This window comes from Corapipo altera, unplaced genomic scaffold, assembly GCF_003945725.1.
Source record: "Corapipo altera isolate COAL_440 unplaced genomic scaffold, ASM394572v1 111, whole genome shotgun sequence".
Lineage (NCBI taxonomy): Eukaryota > Metazoa > Chordata > Aves > Passeriformes > Pipridae > Corapipo > Corapipo altera.
The window spans coordinates 830,386-856,036 of NW_020884973.1; the positions used below are offsets into that span (position 1 = coordinate 830,386).

General features: G+C 47.0%; 1 protein-coding gene across 1 annotated transcript in view; it reads left to right on the plus strand.

Moving 5' to 3' along the window:
• FGF18 (fibroblast growth factor 18) overlaps positions 1-23,864 on the plus strand; it is a 74,707-nt gene extending 50,843 nt beyond the window's left edge. Inside the window, exons 5-6 of the mRNA XM_027665247.1 lie at positions 4,892-4,998; positions 22,843-23,864. Of these exons, the coding sequence (XP_027521048.1) occupies positions 4,892-4,998; positions 22,843-23,109 (374 nt within the window). The 3' untranslated portion in view covers positions 23,110-23,864. The remainder of the gene's footprint in view (positions 1-4,891; positions 4,999-22,842) is intronic.
• Positions 23,865-25,651: the final 1,787 nt, after the last annotated feature.

Consider the following 25,651-nt stretch of genomic DNA (forward strand, 5'->3'; position numbering starts at 1 on the left):
GAGTTGGGTTCTATTGTTCATAACTGTTAAATATCGTACAGTTTGCAGGACTATGCAAGTGTGCAAACAAAACTTAGGGATGCAGCCTAGATTCCCTCACTGGTCCATAGCCTTTGGGCTTCATTAGACCCTCCAGACTTTACCTAATTTTGGCGTTATTCCCTCATCTTTACATCATGAATGTGGAGACAGAGTCATTCTCTCCTATGTTGTGGTCATGTAAGGGATTCATGTGGTTTTAGTAGCGGGTAGGCAGTGTTTGAACAGGTTTCAGCTATTTTAAGCACCCTTGCCTGTGCTGGGAGTCACACGAGAAGATTCAGTCTTACCAGAGAGTGGATTTTGCTCTCCCATCAGATGCAATATATACAGCATGAACTATGGAAATGTGCTTTGTCTTGGTTCATAGAGTCAGAGTAACAAAATGGGAAAGCTGCTCTCTATCCCAGATGTCTGCTCCCAGCCTCAGGGTATCTGTACATCCTTCCTCTTCGTTCGCTGGAAATGGTTTCAAGTCTAAGAAACTTTGTTTCATTAATAAAAGTGCAACTAAAGCAACAGAATCTTGGTCCTCTGTGAGAGTCTTTTCCACTAGAAATCTGTTTTAGCTGGCTGCCTTCAGGGTGCCTGTGAGCAGTGTCAGTGGCTGTAGTTCCTTCTCTCTATGACTCCTTTTGCAAGGTTTTTACCTGCAAAAAAAAAAAAAAATCCAGTCCTTCTGCACCCTCCTTGTGTTCTCTCCTTTCTCTTTTTATTTATCTGAAACTGAGGATTTTGTGATAGGTACATGTAAACCTTACACTTCTCAGGTGTCCTCTTTCTCCTCTCTTTCCCTGTGCTTTTCTGGCTTCCGTCCTCCCACTCCCAGGAAATATTTGAAAGATAATTTGGCATATTTTCTGCCACCTTCACATATCTCCCTGACTTCATGTTTTCTTAGCTGGAAGATAGCTTTTCGACATATATATATGTAATCCTTTTCACCTAGACTTGTGAGGAATTCCAGTCTCTTCCAGTGGGAGTTTTCAGGAAGGTTTAGGTTAAATGGGCCAATAAGGCAAAAACACAAAAGCATATAGCAGGAGATCTCACTCTCTAAAGACATCTTTTCTCTTCTCCTCCCCCCCTGCCCCCAGCCCCTGGAAAATATATCAGAATATCTAGCTGTCAAAGAATTTAAACAATAATACCTGATCTGAAGATTGGAGTACAGGGCCTTTGAAAAGAAAGATTGTAATCTCTGTACAGTGTATCCAGAGATGGATGGAGCTGGAATTCAGGTGTGCTGAGCAGCAGAGTCCTATGGGGATATTGCTCCAGCATGGTGGGACTCATTTTACCTGAGCTCTCCGTGGAAATTTTCTTGGATTCTACCTGTTGCTTTCATTGTGGCCGTGGCGTCTTTGTCATGGAGACAGATGCCAAGTCCAGTTTGAATTAATCTAAATGTAATGACTGAGCTTTTCTGCTGCTGCCTGTGAGTGGGGTGGGAGACACCAGCAGCCCCTTGTGCTGGGTCAGCCTCCACCCCCCAGGAAATCTTGTTGCAGCATTCAGGGCTGGGATTCATCCCAGCTGATTTTAGATGTGTTGTTCAAGGTCCCTGTCCCTGCTCCTCAGAGAATTTAGGGAGATGCCTGTTTTACAAAGAAGCATCAGCTGTCAAGGGTGCTGCAGACTGGAAGCCAACTGGGTTATAACCCACCCTAAAGCCTCACTGGTCTCCCTTGTAGGAAAGGCAGTCAGGGATCCATAAAAACAAGATGTTTCCAACATCGTAAGACTCAGATTTTTTAGAAGTGGGTACCTGTGGGTGGCCTTGGCCTGTACTGGGGCAGCTCGGGCCACAGTGGGGATCAGACTGAACTTCCTTCCCTGTGCTCCCCACTCCTGGCCATTGGGTGCAGGATGATCTCTGGGGGTTGCAGGCCCCTTGGGGCGCTGGGCTGTGGATGCTGGTGTGTTTGCTAGCATGGGTGTCTCATTGGGTGCTGCTTATCCACTGCTGCTTGGTCTGGGCTATGGCACCAACCTGGGAGGGATCTCAGCACTGCTGTAACCTTTGCGGCCCATGGGAAAGGTGACTTCCATTTAGTTCTAAATTCTGACATTATTTTATTAGATCTTTAAACTTTATTTAAATTTTTTATTTAAAAAGGGGGAGGAAGGTATCGTATTTTAATTAGTAGCGGGGTGCCAAAGGAGACCTAGATTAATTATTTGAAATCACTCCATCCAGATGGTTTTAATTTTCACAGCAGGGAACCGGCATCTTTTTAAGGTGATATTTTTCAAATTAAAATCAGCTTGGATATTACTCATACTGGCTGCAGAGCGAGGGGGTGGGGAGTGTGAGCCAGCGTGGCCCATGTTTGTCCATCTGAGCGTGGGTTGCCCATGGGGATCTGTGTCAGAGAGGTGTGAGCTGCTGCCTGTCCATGGGGACTGCAGCTCCAGGCTCTTGTGTTGGAGTGTTTTGTCGGCATTAGCTCCTGCTTTGGCTGGCCAAAGCCGGTGCCTGATATTCACCGTTCTTCTCAGCAGCTTTAGTTGCAGCACTGAGGCTGGAATGGATGGGAAATTCCTTGCAGCTTAGAAGGGAACCTGTGGCATCCTGTTCTTGCCTGTGTGGAGCCCTCGCTTGACCCCTTCGGTGGGTGGCCCCGCATCTGCTTGTGTGCCTGGGTGGTTTGGACACTGTGGATCTGTGGGCAACTCCTTGGTGCTCTGGGCGTTGGCCATGGTTCTCGAACCAGTCTTTGCTGGCTCCATAACCTTCACTCATGTGCTGACTGCTGCTCTCCCTCTCTGAGGTTGACCATTACTACTCCTGTTAGAGGAACCCCTTTCAAAGTCATCAAAGATAGATAGGGGTTTTTTGCTGTTCCCTTGTCTATTAATGCTGTGTTGCATCTGAGCAGCCTCCCTGAACTTCTTGGAGCAGTGGGCATTCCTCAGGTTATCTACCATGTTGATCATCCTTGAGGACTGTTCTTTGGCCCTGTGCCATCCTCCCCATCCTGGCTGGGCTCACCTTGATATCCTCACTGTGATGGGTTATTTCTGGATCACGTGGCCTTTCCCCACAGGAGTGGTCACAGGTTTGATACCACCTTGGCAGGTGTGGGGAGAAAACGTGCAGCACCCGGTTGTTCCTTGCAAGCTGCTCTCCATCACCAACTCCCAAGCCCATGATGCATTTCTAAAAAAAATAAATATCCGTATTTGTACATGATTGCAACTAATATTCTGCTGTCATACTGGCATTACCCCACTTGCTGTCAGAAAGAAGTTATAATTTAAATATCTCCTGTGATAACAGATTTAACTGGAAACCCCTGAACCTGCAGATGTGACTGAGCTGCAAAGGGAAAACTCTGTTTAGGGCCCTTGTGAGTTAAAAGTTTGTGATATTTGCACTGCTGCAGAAGCCAAAAGCTGACTTTACAAGTGGGAAAAATATTAATGTGTTTAAATGAAACAAACTCCTATTTCTATCCCCATGGTAAATCCTTACAATGAATGTATTTGCTCTTAGAGGGCTTTAAAGCTTGAAATATGAATGCCAAAAAGAATGTGACTTTTTGCAGCACAGATCAAACATTCTCCAGAGTTTAGCAAAAGCTATGTTTCTACGGCAAGGCTGGGATCTTACAGGCGTGAGTATTTCCAGAGCAGGACCATGCAGTTGCACTTGCTGACACTTACACATTCTTGCATTGTGTTTCAACCATGTCTCCTTTCTCCCCCTCCGTATCGGAGATGGATCTGAACCAAAATGTCCAGTCTGCCTGTTCCTGCCTCTCTGGGGAAATTCCTGGAATCTGAATCTTGAGCATGACTGGAATTTGTGTTTAGATTAGAGCTGGAATAAAAGGTTGAATTTGGGCATGTCTGGGTTTTTGAGATGATGATGGCACAGTGCTCATCTAGGTGGCAGCTTGGCCCCTTCTGCAGATACAGCTGTGTCAGAGCAGGTGGTTTAGGAAGATGCAGCAGAAATCTGTTCTCTACCATAGCTCCTGTGATGCTGCAAACCAGCTCTGGCATCAATAAATGTGTGAGACACTGTGGGATTGGCCGTATGTCTCCCATTGAGAGTTGAAGACCTAGACCTGGACTGCCAGAAGGCAGTTTGTGGCATCCTGGAAGCACAGCTAGACATGGAATACATCTGCAGGGCGAGTGTGTATCAGACAGAACAAGCAGTGCCAAATTTCTCCCCTGCTAGCTGTTGTGGTGATCTTCAGGAGATCACTGCGATGTTTTGTACCAGGAGCATGTGGCATGACCACTTCTATGCAGTGTTTGAGGGATGCTGGCTATGGGGAAAGGATTTTCTTTCTTGTCATGGTAAGCTTACATCTTCGTGAGAATAAAATCTATGTTCTTACCCTCCAAGAACCCTCCTGCAATGTGAAGGAGAGCACTGTCATTGATACAGGCTGCCCAGGGCAGTGGCGGAGTCACATCCCTGGAGGTGTTTAAGAGGCGTGCAGATATGACACCTGGGGACATGGTTAGTGGTGGCTGTGGCAGTGCTGGGGGAACAGCTGCACTCGATGATCTTAAAGGGATTTTTAACATCAAGCTAATATTGCTGATGGGGTGGCAGGGTTGGTGTGGACAGATGGAGCACACACATGTGTATGCCTCCTTTGTGCTAAAATCAGCATTAAACCTGGACCATCCACACAGGAGTTAGTGGAGAGGTGTCAGTTTTGCACCTGTGACTAAGCTGTGAGCTCAGTCCCGGGGTGGTCCCTTGGGTTGTTCCTGTGCGGAGCATCCCAGGGTGGTTCAGCTGGAGGCAGTGGGACAGTGCAGGTTGCACCCTGTGATTTAGTGGGACCACACTGGTAAATGCTTTTTTTTCTTCTTCCTTTACAAGCCCAGCTTCTAGTGGAAACAGACACTTTTGGCAGTCAAGTCCGGATCAAAGGGAAGGAGACAGATTTCTACCTTTGCATGAACAGGAAAGGCAAGCTAGTGGGGAAGGTAAGTGTTTCCTATTAATTAATTTGTAACCTGAGTGTTACCCTTAGCAGCCTCGTCAGGGCTGTAAGGATGTGTTCAAGCTTCACCTGTCAGCCTCAAATGAGAAGCAGGATGGAGGGGATGTGGGGTTTGCAAGGCTGCCTGTGCCCTCCCAGCCTCCCCAGCCCCTGTCAAACAGCCCTCAGCCAGGCTGGGATCTCCAGTGGTGCCTCAGATGTGGATGGGTTCGTGCTTCACGGTTGTGTTCAATTGACATGAGATGTCATGTCAGCATCCCAGTGCCGTGGATGGCACTCCACAATAACTTCCTTACTTGGTCTTTCTTTGGAGGGAAATTCGAATATAAATTTCCCTCAAAAATTCCTTTTAGGGGGAAATTAAAAATAAAAGGGCAAGTGGAGCACTGTGCTGCGGGGGGTGTAGGCAACATAAGGCCCTGTCCTCTCAGTGGTGAGCCAGAGGATGGTGTGACAGAGCTCATGCTTGAATTCCAACACCGTGCTGGGGCTGGGCCTCATGGTTCAGTGTTTCAGGAATTTTTTTTATTACTTTGGATCCCCCCTGAATGGAACCATGTAACAAATTACAATGTGTTTACCCATCTAGCTTAACTTCTTTGCATTTTTTTTGTGTATTAATTTGTTTTTGTAATTAAGGCAGTTCTGTATTGTTGGCGAAGCTGGAGGCTTGCTAACCAGGCAGGGGCTTGTGCAAAGCTAAATTACTACCAAAATAAAAGGAAAATAAAACATCCCAGCCTTCCAAACCCTGCTGCCCACACTTTTCACCACCAGGCATTCAAATCTAGCATCTTTGTGGCTGTGAAAAAGGAAAGCTTGAGTCAAGGCAGTGAAAGCCACGCTCCCAAACAAAAATCAGAAACCAAATGGCTCTGATGAAAAATGATTTACTTTTGTGGTCCCGGGGGTGACACCTGCGGGACACTGCCCTCCCCAGCAATCCCCCCCTCCTCCCCTTGTGTGTTCCTCGGAAGCAGTGTGGCTGCTCTGTCGAGGCTCAGTCCAGATCATTTGCTGCCAGCTGTGCCCTGTGCCTGACCCGCTTTGGAGCTGCCTGTTGAGGCATCCAGAGCACTGCTCCGGACTGGGGGAGACTTGGAGATTGGTGCTCCAGGAGGACTGGACCGAAGCAGCCGGTTCTCTCTGCTTCCTGCCCTTGTGCAGTGCAATTGCAATACTGTGTGAGACACTGTAGTTTGATCTTGGACAGGGAAATTCATTGTTTTAACCAGATTTAGCCTCTCAGGATACACATTGGATGCTTTCAAAGGTTGCATTGGACACAAACCTGACTTTGATTTTTTTTTGTGTTCTAATTTTCCATCCTTTAAATGTGATGATAGCATTTTTCCCTGCAATGTTATAAGGATAATTTTGTTAATGTTTTTGAGGTGCTGATACCACAGTTATGGAGACCTTAGAGGCACTCAAATTAGACGGGGTAAAACAAGCACAAAATCTTACCTTTTTCTTTAGTAGACCTTTCCCCAAGTGGATCAGCAATGGCACACGGTGCAACCCACAGCCTTTCCTGCTCTGTGCTAAGTGCCCAGGAGCATCCTGGCAAAGTCAGCACCTGTTTTTCAAAACATACATTGTATTTGTATATAGTATGTGTTTAAGATTCATCCCTTGATTTGGTCCACTGGGTACCAAGGCAGGACAGTTCTTTAGCTCGTCACCTTTCACGCAGCATGAACCTTTTTTTTTTCCCCCGATATGCTTTTCATAGCATTAAGTTGGCAAATGGTTTGTTACAAAAAATAAATGAGTCTATTCTTGTAAATATGAGCCTTCCCACCCCAGCCTGCTGACAAGTTCACAAACCAGCCGACCTGAGCCGGAGGGGGTATGGGACATGGCGTTTGGAAAGAAAATGTTCCAGACGTGTTGCCCATATTAACAGCTTCTCATGAGCAAAAAAAGAAAATAATAGCATGTCTTCTTGATACGAAAAGAGCGTGGTTTTAATTATTATCATAGTTTCAGCTCTCTTTGTGGCAAGAGTTTGAGGGAATGCTTTTTAGCTTGAATGCTCTAAACAGCTAGTAAACCCCAAGGAAAACATTAGATAAAAGTTACGCCTGGGCTTATACAAATATTTAAATTCCGTCTGGGGGTGGAGGGGAATAAAACCCATAAACTGATTGTTTCACGGTATGTTCATTTGGCCAGAGAGGAACCGTGGGACCAAACCGGGTCTTTCCTCTGCTCATTTCCTATTGCCTTACACAGCATAATCCCCAACAATACCAGCACATGCCATCTGGCTTTATTCTGCTCCTCAGTCAGCAGTCTTGAGTCCCCCCAGTTGAAAACCTGCTTTGAATTTAGGCCCTTTTATGTCCCATAATAACCTAGAATGTGTATTATGGGCTGGAGCAGGCTATGACAGGTATCCATAAGGAGGGAGAGGAGAGGTATCCACCTGTAAAGGGAGACGAGAGAGCAGCCCTGTTTTTCTGGGCTGTCCAAGGGCAGGGTAGAATGGACTTGGCTTCCTGCAGAGCTGCCATGTGGGAGGTGAGGGTGCTATTGCAGACACCACTTTTCAGAGCAAGATACAGAAGCAGGGGAGACAAGTAATGTCTGTAAGGAATGCAGAAGATTTGAGAAGAATGGGGAAAGAGCTAAGCACATATTTGAGTTGATACAGAAGTGTCTTCAGAAGATGCTCCAAGCAATCCCACTAATGTTCTTCCATAGCATTAGATGGATTATGTCTTTCCCACATCCAGCAGCAATATTCATAGAATCATAGAATAAATTGGGTTGGAAAAGACCTCCAAGATCATCAAGTCCAACCCCTGATCCAACTCCAATTACTATATCATGGCACTAAGGGCCACGTCCAATCTCTTTTTAAAAACCTCCAGGGATGGTGAATCCACCACCTCTCTGGGTAGGTCCGTTCCAATGCCTGATAACCCTCTCTGTAAAGAATTTCTTCCTAACATCTAACCTAAACCTCCCCTGGCAGAGCTTGAGCCCATGTCCCCTTGTCCTATTGTTGGTTGCCTGGGAGAAGAGACCAATCCCCACCTGGCTATAACCTCCCTTCAGGTAGTTGAAGAGAGTGATGACCTATCGCCTCTAAGCCTTCTCCAGACTAAACAGCCCCAGCTCCCTCAGCCTCTCCTCATAGGACTTGTGCTCAAATTGTTCCCTGTTGGCTTCATTTTGAGAACAACTCCACTTCTCAGTGCATTAAGTGACTCCTTGAGCTCTTCCAGGAAGGAGAAGAAGGTGGTGGTGCTGAAATCTATCTCCTTAGTGGGCTGGGACTCAGAATGCAGTGTGGTGACTGTCTGTTATGTGCTGTGCTCCATGTAATGCTGCTCCATTGATACTGCAACTCTGCAGGCAACTCCTGCACTGCTGGAAAAGTGGAGGAGTCCTTCTTCTGAGGGAAGATGTTGCTACAGAGAAAACTCCAGAAATAGGAATAGAGTTAGAAAACTGATAGAATGAGGTCTATCACAGATCATCCCTTCGAGCTGTACAGAAAGTAAGTGCACTAAAGTTGTATCCTGAGAGAACTGCATCGTTGTATCAGTTCTGCTCCTGAGAACTGAAGCCTGAGAGCATGTGATTCTATAAAATAGGTGGTTTCCCACCAAATCCACATGCTGACTTGCACCGTCTCTCTTTAGATTTTCATTCAAAAATCCTCAGTGACCTGGTGTCCACACGTTCTCAAAATCATTGTAGTATATATGCATTATTTTTGTTAAAGAAATTTTCTCTGAGCTTAATGTGAGCAGTGGGGAATAGGTGTTTGGTGAAAGGTAGGAAGCTGTGGCCAGTTGGATGGCTGAGGCAGTACTTCAGGCTGGGGACAGGTAATTTGGGTGCCTTCCGGGGACAGCTTTGCTGATGCCACGTCTGCAGCGCTGGAGCCCTCTCAGCACTCACAAAGCACTGACAAGCAGTGCTGAGCTCGTGCCCTCAAGCACAGTCCAGCTCCTGAAAAAAACTGTGCCAGCCAAAGCATGGCAGTACCAGGGGCACGTCATTGGTGCTGGGGGCTGGAGGTGGCATGGCTGTGCTGGCCACCTCTCCCTGACCAGCACCACTGTGCTGCTGCCACTTGTAGCATCGACCTGCCTCTCAGACATAAAATCTTTTTCTGGTGTGATAACTGCTTTCCAAGCCAATATATTTCTTAATGTTACCAGAAAGTTGCTAATACCATATGGCAAGGCTCTCTGTATTTTTGCAGGACAACAAACAAATTGTTGCTAGATGCCAGACTGCTCTGGCAGAGCTTTATCACTGATGCCTGCCAGCAGTAGCCTTTAGGGGATAGTAATAATTTGGGGTTGTTTACATTACAGCTTTAAAATAGGGGTTTTCTTGAAGCATGTATGTGTTTACTCAGAAAAGTTGGCTAAAAAACTGTGACAGCATCAAGGAGTGAAGGCACCCGCTATGGCCCCTGAATGTGCTCTTGGTCCTTTATAACCCCTCTGGCCTCATGGGAGAGGGCATGTGTTGTGTTACAGGAACTCCAGGGGCTTCAGTGGGAGCCATCCTTTGTAGGACAAGGAGACTTACCTGGGTGGGAGAGACCAGGTGATTCTCCAAAGCCTTACTCGTATACCTGGAGCAGCTTTTTCATCGCTTGGCTTTGGTCAAGGTCGAGGTTAAGATTTCTTGAAAAGCTGCCTTTGAAACACTGCTGGTGGAGACTCCAGGCCAGGGGGCTGAGGCAAGGAGACTTAGGGATGAGCTCTGAGCCCTATGCCCTTTACGTGCCCCAGTCCTGCATGGCAGGGTGCGAGTCCTCCTGGTGTGCCAGGGCTGTCCTGGCAGCCGGGTGTGCTGCAGAGCTGCTGGGAGGTGTGTGGCGAGGGCAGGGGCACACCGAGGTTTGCAGTTTGGAACTCTGATGCAGTAGATCAGGTGCTTGCCCTTCTTAGCTTGGATGTTTAAAACCACACCTAACTGCGTCTTGGATTTGAGGCAGAACTCTGAGTTTCGCAGGGGTTTGATGCTTATCCAGATTTTTTCCTGGAGTTGCACAGTACTCAGGTTGCTTGAAAGGGGCTTGTAAAACCTAACAATTTCTGGAGCTGAATGCTGAATTTGCAACATAAACATGACCAGAATTGGTGGGGTGTCGGGTTTAATAGTGTGCGTTTTGTGGATCTCTCTGTGGCATGTTCAGCCATAAACTATTCTGACTTGGCATCTCATTTGAAAGCAAAACTTGACATGGCTTTTGCTGGGTCTCACTCAGATCTTGTTTTGAACTGCAATCTGGTTCTTCATATGGAGAGGTTGGTCCTTTTTTGAAGTGAGTTGTTCCCAGGCTTTCACTCCCCCGTGAGTTTGTTTTAGTTTAAGTCATCTAAATAAATGCCTTCAGTGGAACCTGAAGCCAAGCAGTCTTGGACCCTACCATACTTTGAACAGGGGGACCTGATTCAAAATCAGTCTCAAGTGTCCAAAAATCTGGAATCAGGGCCTGCAAGATTGTAAAGGTCTTAAAAGCAATAAGATGACAAAACCACTTTTCTTTTGGGTGAGCCATTGGAATCTTCTACATTCACCTGATCAAGCTTTTTTCCTGCAACCCATGGAAAAAAATTTGAATTATTGTTCTGAAAATATAGAAGCTGAGATTCTCACGAAATTAAAAGCAGAAGTGGAAGCTAAAATCAGCAATTCTTTTCTTCCATTCAACCCCCCAAACATCATTGAGAGGCTGGAGAGCAGCTCTGTGGAAAGGGCCCTGGGGCTCCTGGTGGGTGCCAGTTGGCCCTGAGTCAGCAGTGCCCTGGCAGCCAGGAGGGCCAACCCTGTCCTGGGGCATCAGGGAGGGGATTGTCCCGCTCTGCTCTGCCCTGGGGCAGCCTCACCTCAACATTGGGGCAGTCTGGGGGGACACAATGGAAGGAAGAGATTGAGCCATTGGAGAGTGTCCAAAGGAGGGACACGGAGATGGGGAAGGGGCTTGGGAGGGAACCGTGTGAGGACACTGAGGGCACTTGGTGTGTTCAGCTGGAACAGAGAAGACTGAGGGGAGACCTCATTGGGGTCTTCAACATCCTTCTGGGGGGAAGCAGAGGGGCAGCACTGATCTCTTCACCCTTGTGACCAGTGACAAGACTCGAGGGAATGGCTGGAGCTGTGTCAGGGCAGGGTCAGGTTGGATTTCAGGAAAAGGTTCTTCCCCCAGAGGCTGGTTGGGCACTGCCCAGGCTCCCCAGGGCAGTGGGCACAGCCCCAAGGCTGCCAGAGCTCCAGGAGTCTTTGGACAATGCTCTCAGAGACATGGTATGAGTCTTGGGGATGGTCCTGTGCAGGGGCAGGAGTTGGGCTGGATGATCCCAATGGGTCCCTCCCAGGTCTGTGTTCTGTGATTCTCTGATAATGAGGCTTTGGGTAGCACTTCAGCCTTCCACAGCTGCCCCTTTCCCATTACTGGCTGACCTGAAGCATTGCATTCAAGCTTCTGTGGATGTCAGATGTGATGGAATTTGTATCATCTGGTTCATTTGTTGCAGTTTCAGATCTTTACAGTGCCAGAAATGTGTCAGAGGAGTTTCCCGAGGAGGGGCTGTTGAATGTTATGGACATTGTGAAAGGGATGTTGTTATCACGCTGTCTCATAACAATTTGTCATGGGTGTACTGTGCTCAGGGCTGGCCAGACCCCACTGTGCACCTTCCCCAGGGGGCTGTGGTGGCTCTGCTGTAGGCACAGAGATGAGGTGTCACAGCCTGAGGTGGGTACAGCTGTGCTGGGTTTGCTCAGCTGGTGAGCAGTAGCCCCGCTGGAATAGCTCCTGCCCTTGAGCAGTGGCAGCCAGGTTTTCCAGGAATCCTGACTCTACATAGCACAACTGTGTTAGAACCTGGTGCTCATAGCACCAGCGTTGTGGGTTTGATGCCCATGTGGGCTGTTCACTTAAGAGTTGGACTCGATGATCCTTGTGGGTGCCTTCCAGCTCAGAATATTCTGTGATTCTGTGTAATGATTCCCAAGAAGCCATTTATGATTGAGCCCAGCGAAACTGTTTCCTGGTGTTCATTCTGCTGAGGCTGCTGTGGTGCAGAAAGGGATGGGCTCCAGTGCTGCAGCAGTTCCCTTTGGAGTGGTGGGAGTTTATGCAAACTCGCTGGACCTTTGCAGCATTAATATTCATCAGGAGCAATGGGCCTTGTCCTGGTTCTCTGTTTGTGATGACTTGTTTACAGCAGTTTCTGTGCAGGTGGGAAGGGGAGGGGAAAATGGTGTGATTGTGGGTAATGAGTTTTGTGGAAGACTGGTTTGTGGTGGTGTGGGACAGCAGGTGACTGATCTTGGTATCATGGGGAAAGTAGAGGTCATTTGGAAGCTCCTTGTGCAGAAGACAGAGAGCATTTGGAGGATGCTGATAAACACTGAACAGCTACAAGTCTTGGGAAGGAGTGATGGGAGAGTTCTTGGACAGAACTGGGGTGACTGGAGAATGCTGGCAGTGCTTGAGGTCACATGGCACAAGAGGCTGAGGAGATGGCCAAAACATCATGCTTGTATGGGGAAGACCCCACTGTTTCACAAATGATTGAAACTGCATCAGTTCTGAACTGAGTCAGTGTGTGCACAAGGCTTGGATGCAAAAGCCCTGAAGGCTGTCTGAGCCAGCAGGCTGTGGTGTTCATGGCACTGATGGGGATGGGGAGAGAGGCTTATGTCACCATGGAGGCACTTGTCAGTGCCTTCCCTTTGCTGATCCTTTGTCTGTGCTGTTTGTAAACACAATTTTATCTGTGTGGTCTCATGCATTTATGTCACAGGTTTCATAAAAGGAGCACATCAGGTACATTTATACTGATAGTGTGCTGCTGGGGTTGGGTTTGTGCTTAGGTACTTTGCCAGTCAGAACACTGACAGTGCTGGTTGGACATGCCCTAGCATCTTGTGAGAATAATGTGAGTATTTTCGGTCTGTGCTAAGTGCTACCTTAAGTCCTTGCAATTTTCTAAGCACCCTGAATGGATGCTGATCCTCTTGGGATGAGCAAGGATGGGCGGTCTGGCTTTAACCACACAGTGGGTAGAGGAGAAGGTTTGGCTTTATCCACACTGTGGATGGAGGAGCCATGCCTGACGTGAGCTGTGAGTCCTGCGAGCGGGGCTGCCTCGAGTGTGAGTGGAAACATCTGAGATGGGGCCGATGCTTTAAACGTGTTTTCACAGCCCAAGCCACATGGTCAAGACGTCCTCATAGTCATGTTTTAGCCATATATGAACATTTCCATTTAACCTAAGCTTCTTAACATAGCCATAATACTTTAAGTGTTCGGTCTGAAATAAAGCAAAAGGTCCTTTTATTTAAAAAAAAAAAAAATCAAACTTCTTCATTATATTATTTTTATGCTAGAGACTCACAGCTGCTCTACTGAGGTTGTGAGTGTTGGCCCTGTGTGTCCAGGCTGTGTCTGGACAGAGAGCTGTGCGATTCCTCTTTAGGAAGTGCCATGCTTTCCTTCAGGTATTCCTAAGAAGCCCCCGTTTTCTCTCAGACTGAGCTTTGCAAAGTCAGGGTTCACTTTGCAGACCAAGCTTGTAAGCTTGACTTCTAAATCTTTTCCTTATCTCATGGCTGGAAGCTCTGTATCCTCTTTCAGGGAAGAAATGCCATCTTCTTGAAAGCTGCGTGATAATTTAATTTAATCCTTTCTGTGTCCAGGGAGCAAGTGTCACCATAAAGCTGCTAACATCCTCTCCCCTGTGTTTCTTGGTGGCTGCAGCTGTGTGTCATGTTGGAATATTTCAGTTCCCTAACGTTAAATGGTAATTAAAATTACTGATGGGGATCCCTGGGCCCTGGTCATGCCTCACCCTCTCTGAGTGGAGAGGGTGTGCTGCTGTGTGCATCTTGTGCTGACAATTATTAAGTTGAATTTACTTGCTTTCCTCAGAGCATCTCATCTCCCAAGCTCCATTTTTTGTTGGTCTTGAGCATTTCTAAGCTGAGGGTGATGTTTCTCCTAAGTGTTACTTAGCAAATACACGGATGTGTTTAACTTGTAACAAAGCAGTGCAACCTTGTCTTCCTCAAGTGGATGCAGCTGAGATCACAGTCATGTCAGTCCTGCTCTTCAGGGACTATTTCTACTTGTATCTCAGTTTGGTTTTGGAGATGAAGTGAGAAAACAGAGGCTAATTTTAAAATAGAGAATAAAACCTGTACTCCAACAATAGCAAAATATAGTCCAGTTGATGTGGTTGTTAAAAACCTACTTTTAAGGTCAAAAAAAGTAGATCTTGCTCAAATACATTTTTGTTCTTGAAATTTTCTTACATTGTCTTTTGGATACCAGAAGGTACTAAGCTTTCCTAAGGGAGGACAAGTCTCAAGCCTTGCATTTGTTGTGTACAGGTGGAAGTTGGTCATTCACAGGCTGGAACAATTCTGGATGATCAATTTTTGTGGATGGCACTTGATTTGATCATGGATTTATCTCTTTTCTTATTAATATAACTTGACATGAAGAGAACTAATACCATCCTGCAGACAATCAATGACCTTTCTTTGTTCTAAATTCCACCGATCTAAACTTGGCCCAGGGAAACCAGTGTCACTACTGGAATGTTGGCTGGATGAGATTGCATTCATTTGAAATGATAACTTACAAAGTCACTGTGCATGTTTGTTTAACGTGAATAAATCTGGGATCAACCCAGGACCTGCTATGGGGTCAGCAACTGTTCTAGTCCCATTATCCTGTTCCACTCGTGATCTAGACTTGATGTTTTAAACAATTAAAAAAAAAAAATCCAGTAGTGGCATAACTCCCATATCACAGAATCGTGGAATCAATTGGATTGGAAAAGAGCTCCAATACCATGGAGCCCACCCTGTGCCCCATCTCCACCTTGTCACCCAGCCCAGAGCACTGAGTGCCACGGCCAGGCCTTCCTTGGACACCTCCAGGGCTGGGGACTCCAACACCTCCCTGGGCAGCCCCTGCCAAGGTTTAACAGTTTCCTTCTGATGTTCAACCTGAACAAGTTGAGGCCATTTCCTCTTGTCTTCTTGCTTGTTACCTGGGAGAAGAGACCGACCCCCACCTTGCTACAACTGTATATTGAATTCAAGCCTACACGAAATATGCTGCTGCTCTTAGATGACTTTTATAGAAAAATCAGGACTGGCCTGAAAATGACTGCTGGAAAAGAAACTCCAGCAAACCCCAGCAGAGCACTTAACCAGCAGGCTGTCCTTTGTACAGATGGGCAAAAATGCCTTCCCAGCTCTTATCACATGTAGCACCTCCCAGCACACATGTAACTGGACCAGGTAGGTGCAGGTAATGGTAGATGCCATAGATCTGCTCAGATATCACATCTGAAACCTGGCTGTGGTTTCAGATCTCCTGAAGTGCAGTAGTTTCCTACTGCAAGAAACCCACAGTTTTGACTTTTTAAGTTTTCCTAGATTTTCTTTTGGTTTAATAAAGTTCATTTAAAAAGTAGTTGATGTTTCTCATCATTAATAGTAAGTATTTGCAGCTCTCTGAGTTGCAGTTAGGAAAGTCTATCAACTAAATGGACATCTTTCCAGGTGAAGCCAACCCAGTTTGCCCTAATTCCGGATATGGCCACCCTGCTGCACTGTTGGCAGGAAATGTGGTTGTGACAGAAGGAGCAGATTAGGAGGCATGTCCTGGTGTAACCTCAGCTTTGCTTGGTTCATCCCTAGAGAGACTCCTTTCATCTCTGCGTCCTCATGTTTATCCTGCGACAGAATGCTCTTCCAGGGCAAAGTGAGGGTTCCTGAACTTAGTTATAAAAGTGGAATTTTGGAATGAAAGATAGAAGGAAAGAAAAATTTTAAACTGTTCTCTTCCTTCCTTGGTTCTTGCAGCTTGTGTCTGGCATGGACAGGGACAGGGCTCTGCCAAGCCTGGATGTCCTGTGCCACGTGCGCAAGACCATGCTTGTTTTCGCCTGCTGTCAGGAGAGGTGGAGTGTGCCCCGGGTGTGTGGGCAGGTGGGGCAAACTGGGCAGTGCTGCTTTGAACTGGGGCCTCTGACAGAGAGGTGCCCTCTCATCGGAGAATCTCCTCCGCACGAGTTTTGTGTTACTTCCCCTGCCTCGTGAATGCACTTAGATGTCCTGTATACATAATTAACCTCTCTGCTGCGCTGGCAGACACTTTTATTGAACTGCCCATCATGACTCCTAAGTATTTTCCTCAGAGGATTGTACAGGTTCAGAGGGCAGAGAGCTGGAGGAAACGCACATGAAGCTGAGTGACTCTTGGCAGTTATGGATGCGGCTTCCCTGATTTACAGCCCGCTCTAGGAGCAGGAATGTGCATTTGGGTCAAGAGGTGTCTCTGTGGTCAGGATGCCTTGTCATAAATCCAGGATACTGAGCATCAGGATGCTGGTGATGGATCTGTCCTTATAATGCCCATAAAGTGCATGAGGGTGACGGAGCACTCAGATCTTCTGTGTGGTGAGGAGGTTCTGTCTCCCCCAGCACTGCTGGCTCTGGCAGCTGCTGTACCCACCTCGGCATCATGTTTTCTGACCTGCCTTTAAAAGGGGGTGTGTGTGTGTGTGTGTGAAGGGGGAGAGAGGGCAGTGCTAAAAGCTGTGGCGTTAACACAGCTCCTGCACTGCCTCCTTCCACTTGGGATTTTCCAAGCCACATGGAGTGAATCTGGAGGAGATTGAGTGTTGCCTGTCTAACTTTGAGCCGAGCTTGTGCAAAACCACAGAGGAGGAACATGCTTCCTGAAAACCATATGTCAGTGGGCACGTGCTGGGTAAACAGCTCTGGGGCTTTTAAGGGTTATCAGTGATTCTGGGGGCACCAGCCCTTGGTCCTCAGCTCAAGATGCTTTAGGAGTGGCTCACTGGGACTGCTGAGCTGTATTTCTCCTGAAAACCCAAACCTTTTCCCTGCTGTCACTGCTATGAAATTTAGGAAATACAGAGCAGGATTTCTTCCATGTAATGCACTGTGTGAATCCAACAGTGCTAGAGTCTGAAGGAAATTTTCAGCGCCCTTTGAAATGATTGCTGAGCTCAGTGGGTGTACCTCACACCTGGGGGTGGCATGAAATCCAGCACGGTGGGGTGCCACTGTGTGGGAAACCCCTCTGTCTGTCTGTCTGTGGAGGGGGAGGGAAGGATGGTTGCAGGAAAGGTCTGTTTTCAGGGCTTTTGCTTGAAAAAGTCTCGATGTGTGCACCTCTTGGAAACCTTTTGCTTGAGTGGTAACTTTCCTGCTCCAGGATTTTTAGGAGGAGAGGTTTCTTCCCTTGCAGAGATAGATGCTCTCCCTTGTATGCAGGACTGGTATCACCACAGTTTGACAGTTGTCGAGCCTGGGGGCTGAGCTGGCAGAAAGGTGATAATTAGACAGAGACTCATACCCTTCTCACTTGAGGGGTTGAGTCTTGCTGTGCCCTGTGCCAAGCCGGCATTCCTGGGTTGTCACAGATGTGTTTTGTGGGGTTTGGTGTTTTTTCTCATTTGCAGCACATCACCAGTGCCTTCAGTCACTTACCCGGAGAGCTCCTAATTGAAGCAACATTTGTGGAGGGGGAAGTATTTTAACATAAGCTTAGCTAACAACAGCTTAGCACAGCATCACTCACAGGGCTTAATTCGTACCCTGATCTTTGCAAACAGAGAAACCTTTCAGTCTTGGAGGCATCTCTCCCCGCGCTGTGGTGTTCCCCGAGCCGCTTGCGCGAGCTTATTGTTGCTGTAAAAGCCGAGTGAAGTTTGGATTTGCCGGTGCCCACTGAGCCAGATTTGTGAAGCATAAATGAGAAAACCTGCCCTGGCCTCCCTTTCCCATAAAAAGCTGCTCAGGTGGCTTAGTATGGCAGGCTAATGGGGGAAGGCGGAGGCGGCTGCTGCACCTGCTAATGCTTTGGCTCAGGCTGGTGGCACAGAGGCTGCCGCGAATTCCCCCTGAGCAGCAAGCTGTTCGTGGCAGGAATGCCTCGCTCCGAGGAGCGCTCCTGCTACGACAACAAAGAGCTCTTTGATCCTTTCCATTTGGAGAACTTAAAATGAGAAAGCCAAACTACAATAAGACCAAGTTGGGTCATAAAAAAGAGAGCAGGAGCACCAAAGCACTCTGGAGTGTAATTGTAGAAGTAGCAAATGCTTTGGCACTTAATTCTGCTTTAGTGTCAGTTCAACATGTTTCACGTTTAAGACTGGAGAGCCTGTCGCCAAATGCTCTGCACAAACAATCTGAGGCTGCTCCCTGGTAAGCTCAGGGTGCTGGCTCCAGTGTGGCTCCTTTGGCTGTGCTTCTGTTGCACATGGGGTGTGGTTGGTCCATGGTGTAGAAAGACTGAGATACCCTTTACTGGAGGGTGAGCCTTGGGTGACTGCTGGTGTTCTAACCCTGCTCAATAAAAAGACTGGGACTACTCAAGTCTGCTGCCTTGGCACTGGGCAGTGGCTCACTGCCACTGGGGCTGCTCCCCAGCTGTTATTCCAGAGATGGAAGCCAGCACTTCGTGCTGCTCAGGCTGTGCTTTTCTTGCCTCTGCGCAGACCTGGGCGATGTCCCAGACGTGTCTGTGGAAGGTGACATTTAGATCAGGCATTTTATAAGTAATTTATCAGAAATTTTGCTAATAGATACCACATCTTCCCATGAGTGGTAGAGGTGTGTTTAAACTAAATATGCTCCGAATTATTTATCTGCAAAGAACTGATCTGCAAGGTGTCAGCTCTGTGGAGGTGTGGCGTCATCATGTGGCCAGGCAGCAGCCTCTGGGGGCAAAATTGGCAGTTTGGTGATGGCTCGTCACAGGTGCCAGGAGGTGCTGACCTGCAAAGAGCCCATGCCCTTCACAGGAGCATGGGCTCCTGTGCCTCTGCTCTGTGTCTGCTCTGAGCAGGGAGCCAGGGCTGCGAAGCTCTTGTGCCTGCCCTGCGAGGATGTGGGCATGTGGGGCTGGCTGTGGGTCCTCTTCCATCTTATGGCCAGGCCACTGGGCCAGATGGCTCCTGTGCAGCTCTGAGGCTTTCAAGAACTTCTTTATTGTAAAGAATAGGTTCAAAACATAAAGCTCCATGTTTTGAAGGGCGAATGCTCTGCAAGGTGCATCCTTGCCAGCACGATATGTATGAAATGCATCTTGGCAGCAGCTCCTGGCTGACGTCGGTGATGGAGGATGCAGCCCTGGATCATTTGCACTGGGAGCTGCTGGGGAAGGGTGAGCCTGTGGCTGGAGCAAGGAGTGATGCTTGGCCAAAGCTGTCTCTCTTTTCTCTTCCACCCCCTTCTCTTTGGAGGAGTGAGGAGATGGCTGACAGACCCAAGCAGTGATTTGCTATGGCTTAAATAGGCACATGATTAAATTTTAAGTGATGGACACCTGATGATTAAGAAGTATTGAAAACCCTTATAAATCGATTTTTCCCCTAACAGATTGCTGTGGGTCCAGCTCTTTGTGGTGGAGGCAACATGTGCGAATGATTTATTCTATTGGGGATTATAACAGATGCTCTAAAATTATCTTTTAAGTGTTTGAAAATCATTTGTCTGGCGTGTCTTAGCACATACAGGAATGCTCTGTTTGGGGAAGTGAGGCCCTTATCCTGATTTATCTCAAGGTGCTTGTAAATGTTACTGCAATTTCATGTTATCAAATCATTTAGCTCTTCCTCTTCCAGAATGAAGTTATTTTATCTCATGCACCTTGTTTACTTCAAATTATCCCTGAGGTTGGCCTGAAGTTGCACCTCGTTATTCCTCCACCTCCTGTCTGCATCTTAGGCTCTGTCAGCAAATTTGAAGGTATAAGTAAATACTTTTTTGTTATCAGTAGAATAAGTTTCCCCTTCTATATATGTTTTCTTTTCATTCCAGTCTTCGTTTTCCATGAGAAACTGACATTGCAGTACAAGCAGGAACCTCCCAAATTGCATGAAAAAACCTTAATTCTCCTAGCAACAAGGTCAGGGCTCAAGTCCAGTCCCTTTCCATGAGCATGGGGGTACAGCCCTTCCAATTACCTGCTCCCTCTGTGGTATGGATCCGGTCGGTTCACCAGCACCTGGGTTTGGGTGGATTTGAATCTCAGCCACGTTATTGTTTAAAAATTCTCCACTCATTGGGGAAGGGTTTGCAGTGGGCTGAGCCCTGAGAAACCTGGGGCTGGTTTTATGGCTTCCCATTGAAACCTGTGGAACCCTGTGGTGTCGACTGATTTCCCCCTTTCCCACTCATGTGGCTTTGATCAAACCCAGGACTTGGAGAATGACCCCCCCTCCTCCAGGAACTGGAACCACTGAGCTTTGCCCAGTTCTGCTGTTCGTTAAAGTGTTTGTGAGCTTCCAGTTGTGGATGGTAAAATGAGGACCTTTGTGCCTGTCTGGGATGGAGACTGCTGGTCCTATGGCAGAGCCCCTGTACAGGCCCTGCATTAGCATATTTGTTGCAAAAGCTGCCAGAATTTCCTTTACCCTCTTAATGAAACCTACCCTGGTAATGAAACCCTTTAGGCAGGATGTGCATTACTGGCTTTAGGGCAAACATCAGATATTGTTGCACGGATGGAATTGAAGCTCTGCTAAAGGCATTAAGTCATGGAGGAATGGCTCGTCCTGGGGGCCGCTGATGACCAGCCATCCTCTGTTGCTGCCTGTGTGACTCCAGCCTGGGTCATCGTGCTCAATGGTTCCCATCATGCAGCTCTGTTTGTAGCTTATGCACAGTTTTTTGGGGATCGGGGGTACAGGGAAGCCTGAGCAGCATGGCAACATGGTTTCCCTCCTGTCTCGTGATCCCCTGCCCTTCCCACAAACTGCACCAAACTCCACTGTGATTGTGCAGGACTCTTTAGGAAGGCTTCTCTGGAAGAGCAGGCTGACCTGTCCTTGGGAAAGGGATGCAGGGCTCAGCTATGTGCCCAGAGGAACCCCTGATCAGAGCCTGAGACCAACCATCGCTCAGGGACTGAGCTGGTCATGCTGCTGTGGCTTTTCTGTGTGCCCTGGGGCATGACAATTGAAATGGCTGAAGACTGAGAGGGTCTGATACTATTTGGGTGGAGAGAGTTTAATAGTAGCATATGTATGCCTGTAGTACTGAAAAACTCATTTGATTTGGACAATACTCTTGGACACAGGGTGTAACTCTTGGGGATGGACCTGTGCAGGGCCAGGAGTTGGACTGGATGATCCTTGTGGGTCCCTTCCAACTCAGCATGTTCTGTGATTCTGTGACCAGTGGGGAACTGTCTTGGGCTAATATTATGATGGAAATCCTCCTTTGGCTTTGCTGAGCATTAGATAAGTCCTGTATGATGGTCCATATCACAGTTACGCTGTATCTACTCCTTGATGTCTTTTCATGTATAAACCAAAGTACTGGTGCACATGACAACATGTGAAATTCTAGCTGCAGCACGAGTAACTCAGCAGTTAAAGGGCAAAATATGTTTTCTGACAGAAGGTTATGGGTGAGAAGAATTTCCTCTGTGCTGAAGGACTTGAAGATGCTGTTGTGTGATGCTGTGATTCCCTCCAGTGCTGCGTACACTGTGTAAGTGAGAGTTCCAAATGCAGAGATCCATTCTGCTGCATTCAAAGCCCAGTTCTAGGTCTATTAGTGTTGATTTTCAAGCTGAACTGAGCCCAGTTTGCCAAAATCTCTAATCAGTGGCTCCATGGGGAAAGGAGTCCCAGCTGTAGGGCGGTCGGGGAGCAGCAGTGATGCTCAGAAGCTCAGTGCTAATCCTGTCTCCCTCTGCGAGGAAGAAAGTGCTTTAGGGATGTGGCTTCCTAAGCCCTCTCCTGGAGCTTTGGGTGGCAGTTTTCAGTCTGAGATTGAAACGTTGGGAAAGAGGAGGGACCGTGTCCCATGTGCAACAAGAAATGAAACCCTCTTCCGAACAGAAACCTGCCCTGTGACACAAGAGGTGTAAATCAGGTACTGACATGACCCACTCTCTGGCAGTGGAGCTGGGGTGGGTCTGGTGGCTGAGAATGCTGCTGCCATGCGGTCCTGCAGCCACAGGCACATTAGGATGCCAGTGGGATGCCATCTCATCTAGGAACTGTTCCAGTGTGGGAACAGCCCATTCCCCTGCTGGTGTCGCTCTGGGTTGTGAGTCAAGCCTAGGGTGTGCAGAGTCTCCAAAATAACCACTGACTTCAGGGCTATCCAGGGTCCTGAGAGCTGGAGTGGGGTCGGGAACCTCAATGCCTCTATCACCCCTCTGACTCACCCCTGGAGCACGATGGGTGGTCCATCTGCCTGGTGTCACCCTGGGATGTGGTGGGAGAGAGCTTCCAAGGTGCTGTGAAGGCTTAAACTAAAGCTTGTAATGATCTTACTGGAATCTGGGTAGTTATGGGTGCAAGCCCATGAGGCATTTCCAAAAACATACCAGAAGTAAGTGGTAGAAAGGGAAACACTGTTGTTGGGGCCATAGGACATTCTGGGGTTTGTTTTTTGCTGATTGTTTTTTGCTGATGCTCTCTGACATGAGTTCAATTCATCCTCTTTACCTAATGAGAAAAAGCAAAGCTACATGTCTTGCTTTCCTTGCAGGTGAAGGAGCTGGACTGGATAAACTTAATTGTTGTCTTTGAAAAATCTTTCTCTCCTTGCATAAGAGTATTTAAAAAAAAAGAAATGATGACCTCATGCTTTCGTGCTTCAAAAAAAAAAAAAAATCTATTTTGGGTGATGCTTGTAACAGCTCCTATTAATGATGTTTGAACCAAAAAAAGAGGTCCAGATGTGATGATTTTATTATCCCAAATTGGGTTTTGGTCACTGAGCTTGCATTTGGATAATTAATTTTTTCTTTTCTCTTTTTTTCCTTTTCCAGCCTGATGGCACCAGTAAGGAGTGTGTTTTCATTGAAAAAGTCCTAGAAAACAACTACACGGCGCTGATGTCTGCAAAATATTCAGGCTGGTATGTTGGATTCACCAAAAAAGGGAGGCCGCGGAAAGGGCCCAAAACCCGGGAAAACCAGCAAGATGTACATTTTATGAAGAGGTACCCAAAGGGGCAAGTGGAGATACAGAAACCTTTCAAGTACACAACAGTCACCAAGAGGACTAAGAGAATACGACCCACCAACCCCAGTTAAAAATAGATTAAAAACAGTGTCACAATAAGAAACCACAAAAAGAAAAAAAAAACTGCACCAGAGGAATATTTTTACATTAAAAATAAGGAAGAAGCTCTATTTTTGTACATTGTGTTTAAAAAAAATAAAAATAAAAAAAATTAATAAAAGACTAGATGACAAATGCTGGGGAAAGCTGTCCGGGATTTATTGTGACTTGAAAAACGAAATGAACTGCTCTATTTAAATTGACTTCTTGTTGTTGATGACACACAGGTGCTTATTTCGCTCTTTGGAAAGGACAACTTTTCAAGCATGTCCCCAGAGGGAAAAAAAAAGTAATTATTAAAAATAAATAAATAAAACCAAAGAAAACCAAAGTTCTTTCCCAAAGTTACTGAGACCCTGCCCCAAAAAGTGCCAGTTTTGCAGTAATCTATTTATTGTCTGCTGCCCGCTGGCCCAAGACAAGATGGTGTGTGCTGCAGTGAGTGAGTTTCTGTGGAGTTCTCGACGCATGGATCTTCTGTAACCTTCCTGACGACATAAGGTGTCACGGCTCCGTGATCCTGCATTATGCTCAGTTCTGGAGAATGCTGCTAAATACATTCAAGTGACTACAAGATGACCTAGTACACCAATGATAAGGGAATATTTTAAAACCAGCTATATTATATATATTATATATATATAAGCTATTTATTTCACCTCTCTGTATATTGCAGTTCCATGAACCAAGTATTACTGCCTCAACAATTAAAAAGAATTATTTAAAACAGATGTACATACTTTTGCTGTTCACACTTCTTTCCCCTCCCTGAGTAGTGGTTGGTTTAATGTGTATTTATCTTTTATGTGAGGGCAGCAGGATATGTTCAGGGTAGTTTCCTTGCTATAAACTCCATTGCTAATTCCGTACATCCTCCTGTTACTTAATACCATCTTCCTCGCTGGTTGTTCTCACAAGGAAGAGGTCTTGCATGGGGTGAAGGTGGGCTGAGCATGGCGGGTTCCTCACTGGAGTGTTTAAAGAGCAGGACTTACATTTGGCACTTTTCGGTCCAACCAGTATTTCCTAATGTTTGGCCAAGCAGAAGGTGAACTGGAAAATGAGCGTCTGACTCCATTAACACGTCCTTATGTACGGCTCGTTTCCTTCATTACGGATTTTAGAGGGGCTGTTGGTTTCAGCTGTTGAATTCAATATTGTACCTTTTAAAACTTGCCCTCAACTGGACAAATCCTTTTCCCTGGTTCTCCCCGCCCATCAAGTGACTTGCTTCCCTGGTCAGCCCAGCCAGGTTTTCTCCTGGGAGTTCTGCATAGGATATGGATGATGTAAAGTGACCCATAAACAGAAAGTGGGGGAAAAAAGCAAGCTTAAATAAAGGACCTCAGATTTTAGCTGAAATGACGACTGGGCCCAAGTGAAGTTTTAAGGAGGAGCTCACTTGGCTTTTCCCTTCTCTCTGTGTGCAGACATTGCTGCACTCCCTGGCTGCAGCCAGGGCTGGAAATGCTCAAAGCCACTAAGAAAGCTTTTTCTTGTTAATCACAAGAATGACTCTCCCCAGAACAAGCTTTCTCAAGATAACTTTGAGAGCTGCAGCCAAATCCTGCAGATCAAAGCTGTTTGGGAGATGCTGCAGATAAACGTGCAAGCTTGAGGATGCTTATCTGAACCAATCTCCAAACCTTGCAAGCCTAGAATAAAATGAACAGTGCTGAGCAGACTCACTCCATGCTGCTCCAGGAGAAGCTGGGCAGCTGTACAGCTGATAGACTCATTCCCACTAAGCACAGGAGGTCACTCGAGCAGCCCCTCTCCCCGTGGATGTGCTGGGAGCTGCTCTCCTGATGCACCTGGAGACAAGCACAGAAATGGGACCGAATGGCATGGTGGTGGAAGTGGTTGGTGGGGGCTGGAAGGCTTTGCCAACTTTGTCTTTGGATTGATTCATGTGGGAAAGGTTTGGGGAAAGTTCAGAGAAGTGCTGGGGTGGAGGACTGGGAGTGGCTGTAGATTTGCTATGTTAGTACCTCCAAGAAGAGAAACCCAGTTGATTTCCAGAGTGAGAAAGGATTTATGAGTGCTTTTTTTATCCACCCCTCATGATTTCACTGTCAGAGTGACAGGGTTGGTTTGCTATCGGGGAAATTTGAAGGGGTGGAGGCAGTAAATGCTGGAGAAGTCTGGGTAGAAGGGATCTCCTCTGAGTCTGAGAGCAACCAGGGAGGATCTGCTCCCCATCCCACGGTGCCCGCTGGGTTTGGAGGTTGTCACGTGGGATTGAGGGGGCACTCAACTGGCAGTTGGGGCCTCTGGCACTTGTGTCATTGTTTGACGAATGTTTCCCGGACAGCAGTGAGACAGGTTCTTCAGGCTGTGAAAAGGCAGTGTGGTGAGGAGATGTGATGCTCCCCCGGATTAGGTGCTGTCAGTGGGATTTGTTGGCTGAGAATGGTGCTCATTAAGTATTTGTGTTGAACATCTGCTCTTCAGGCTTTATTAACAACAGAAGCAGGGCAAAGATGAGAAGAATTCATGTCAGGTTCCCTTCAG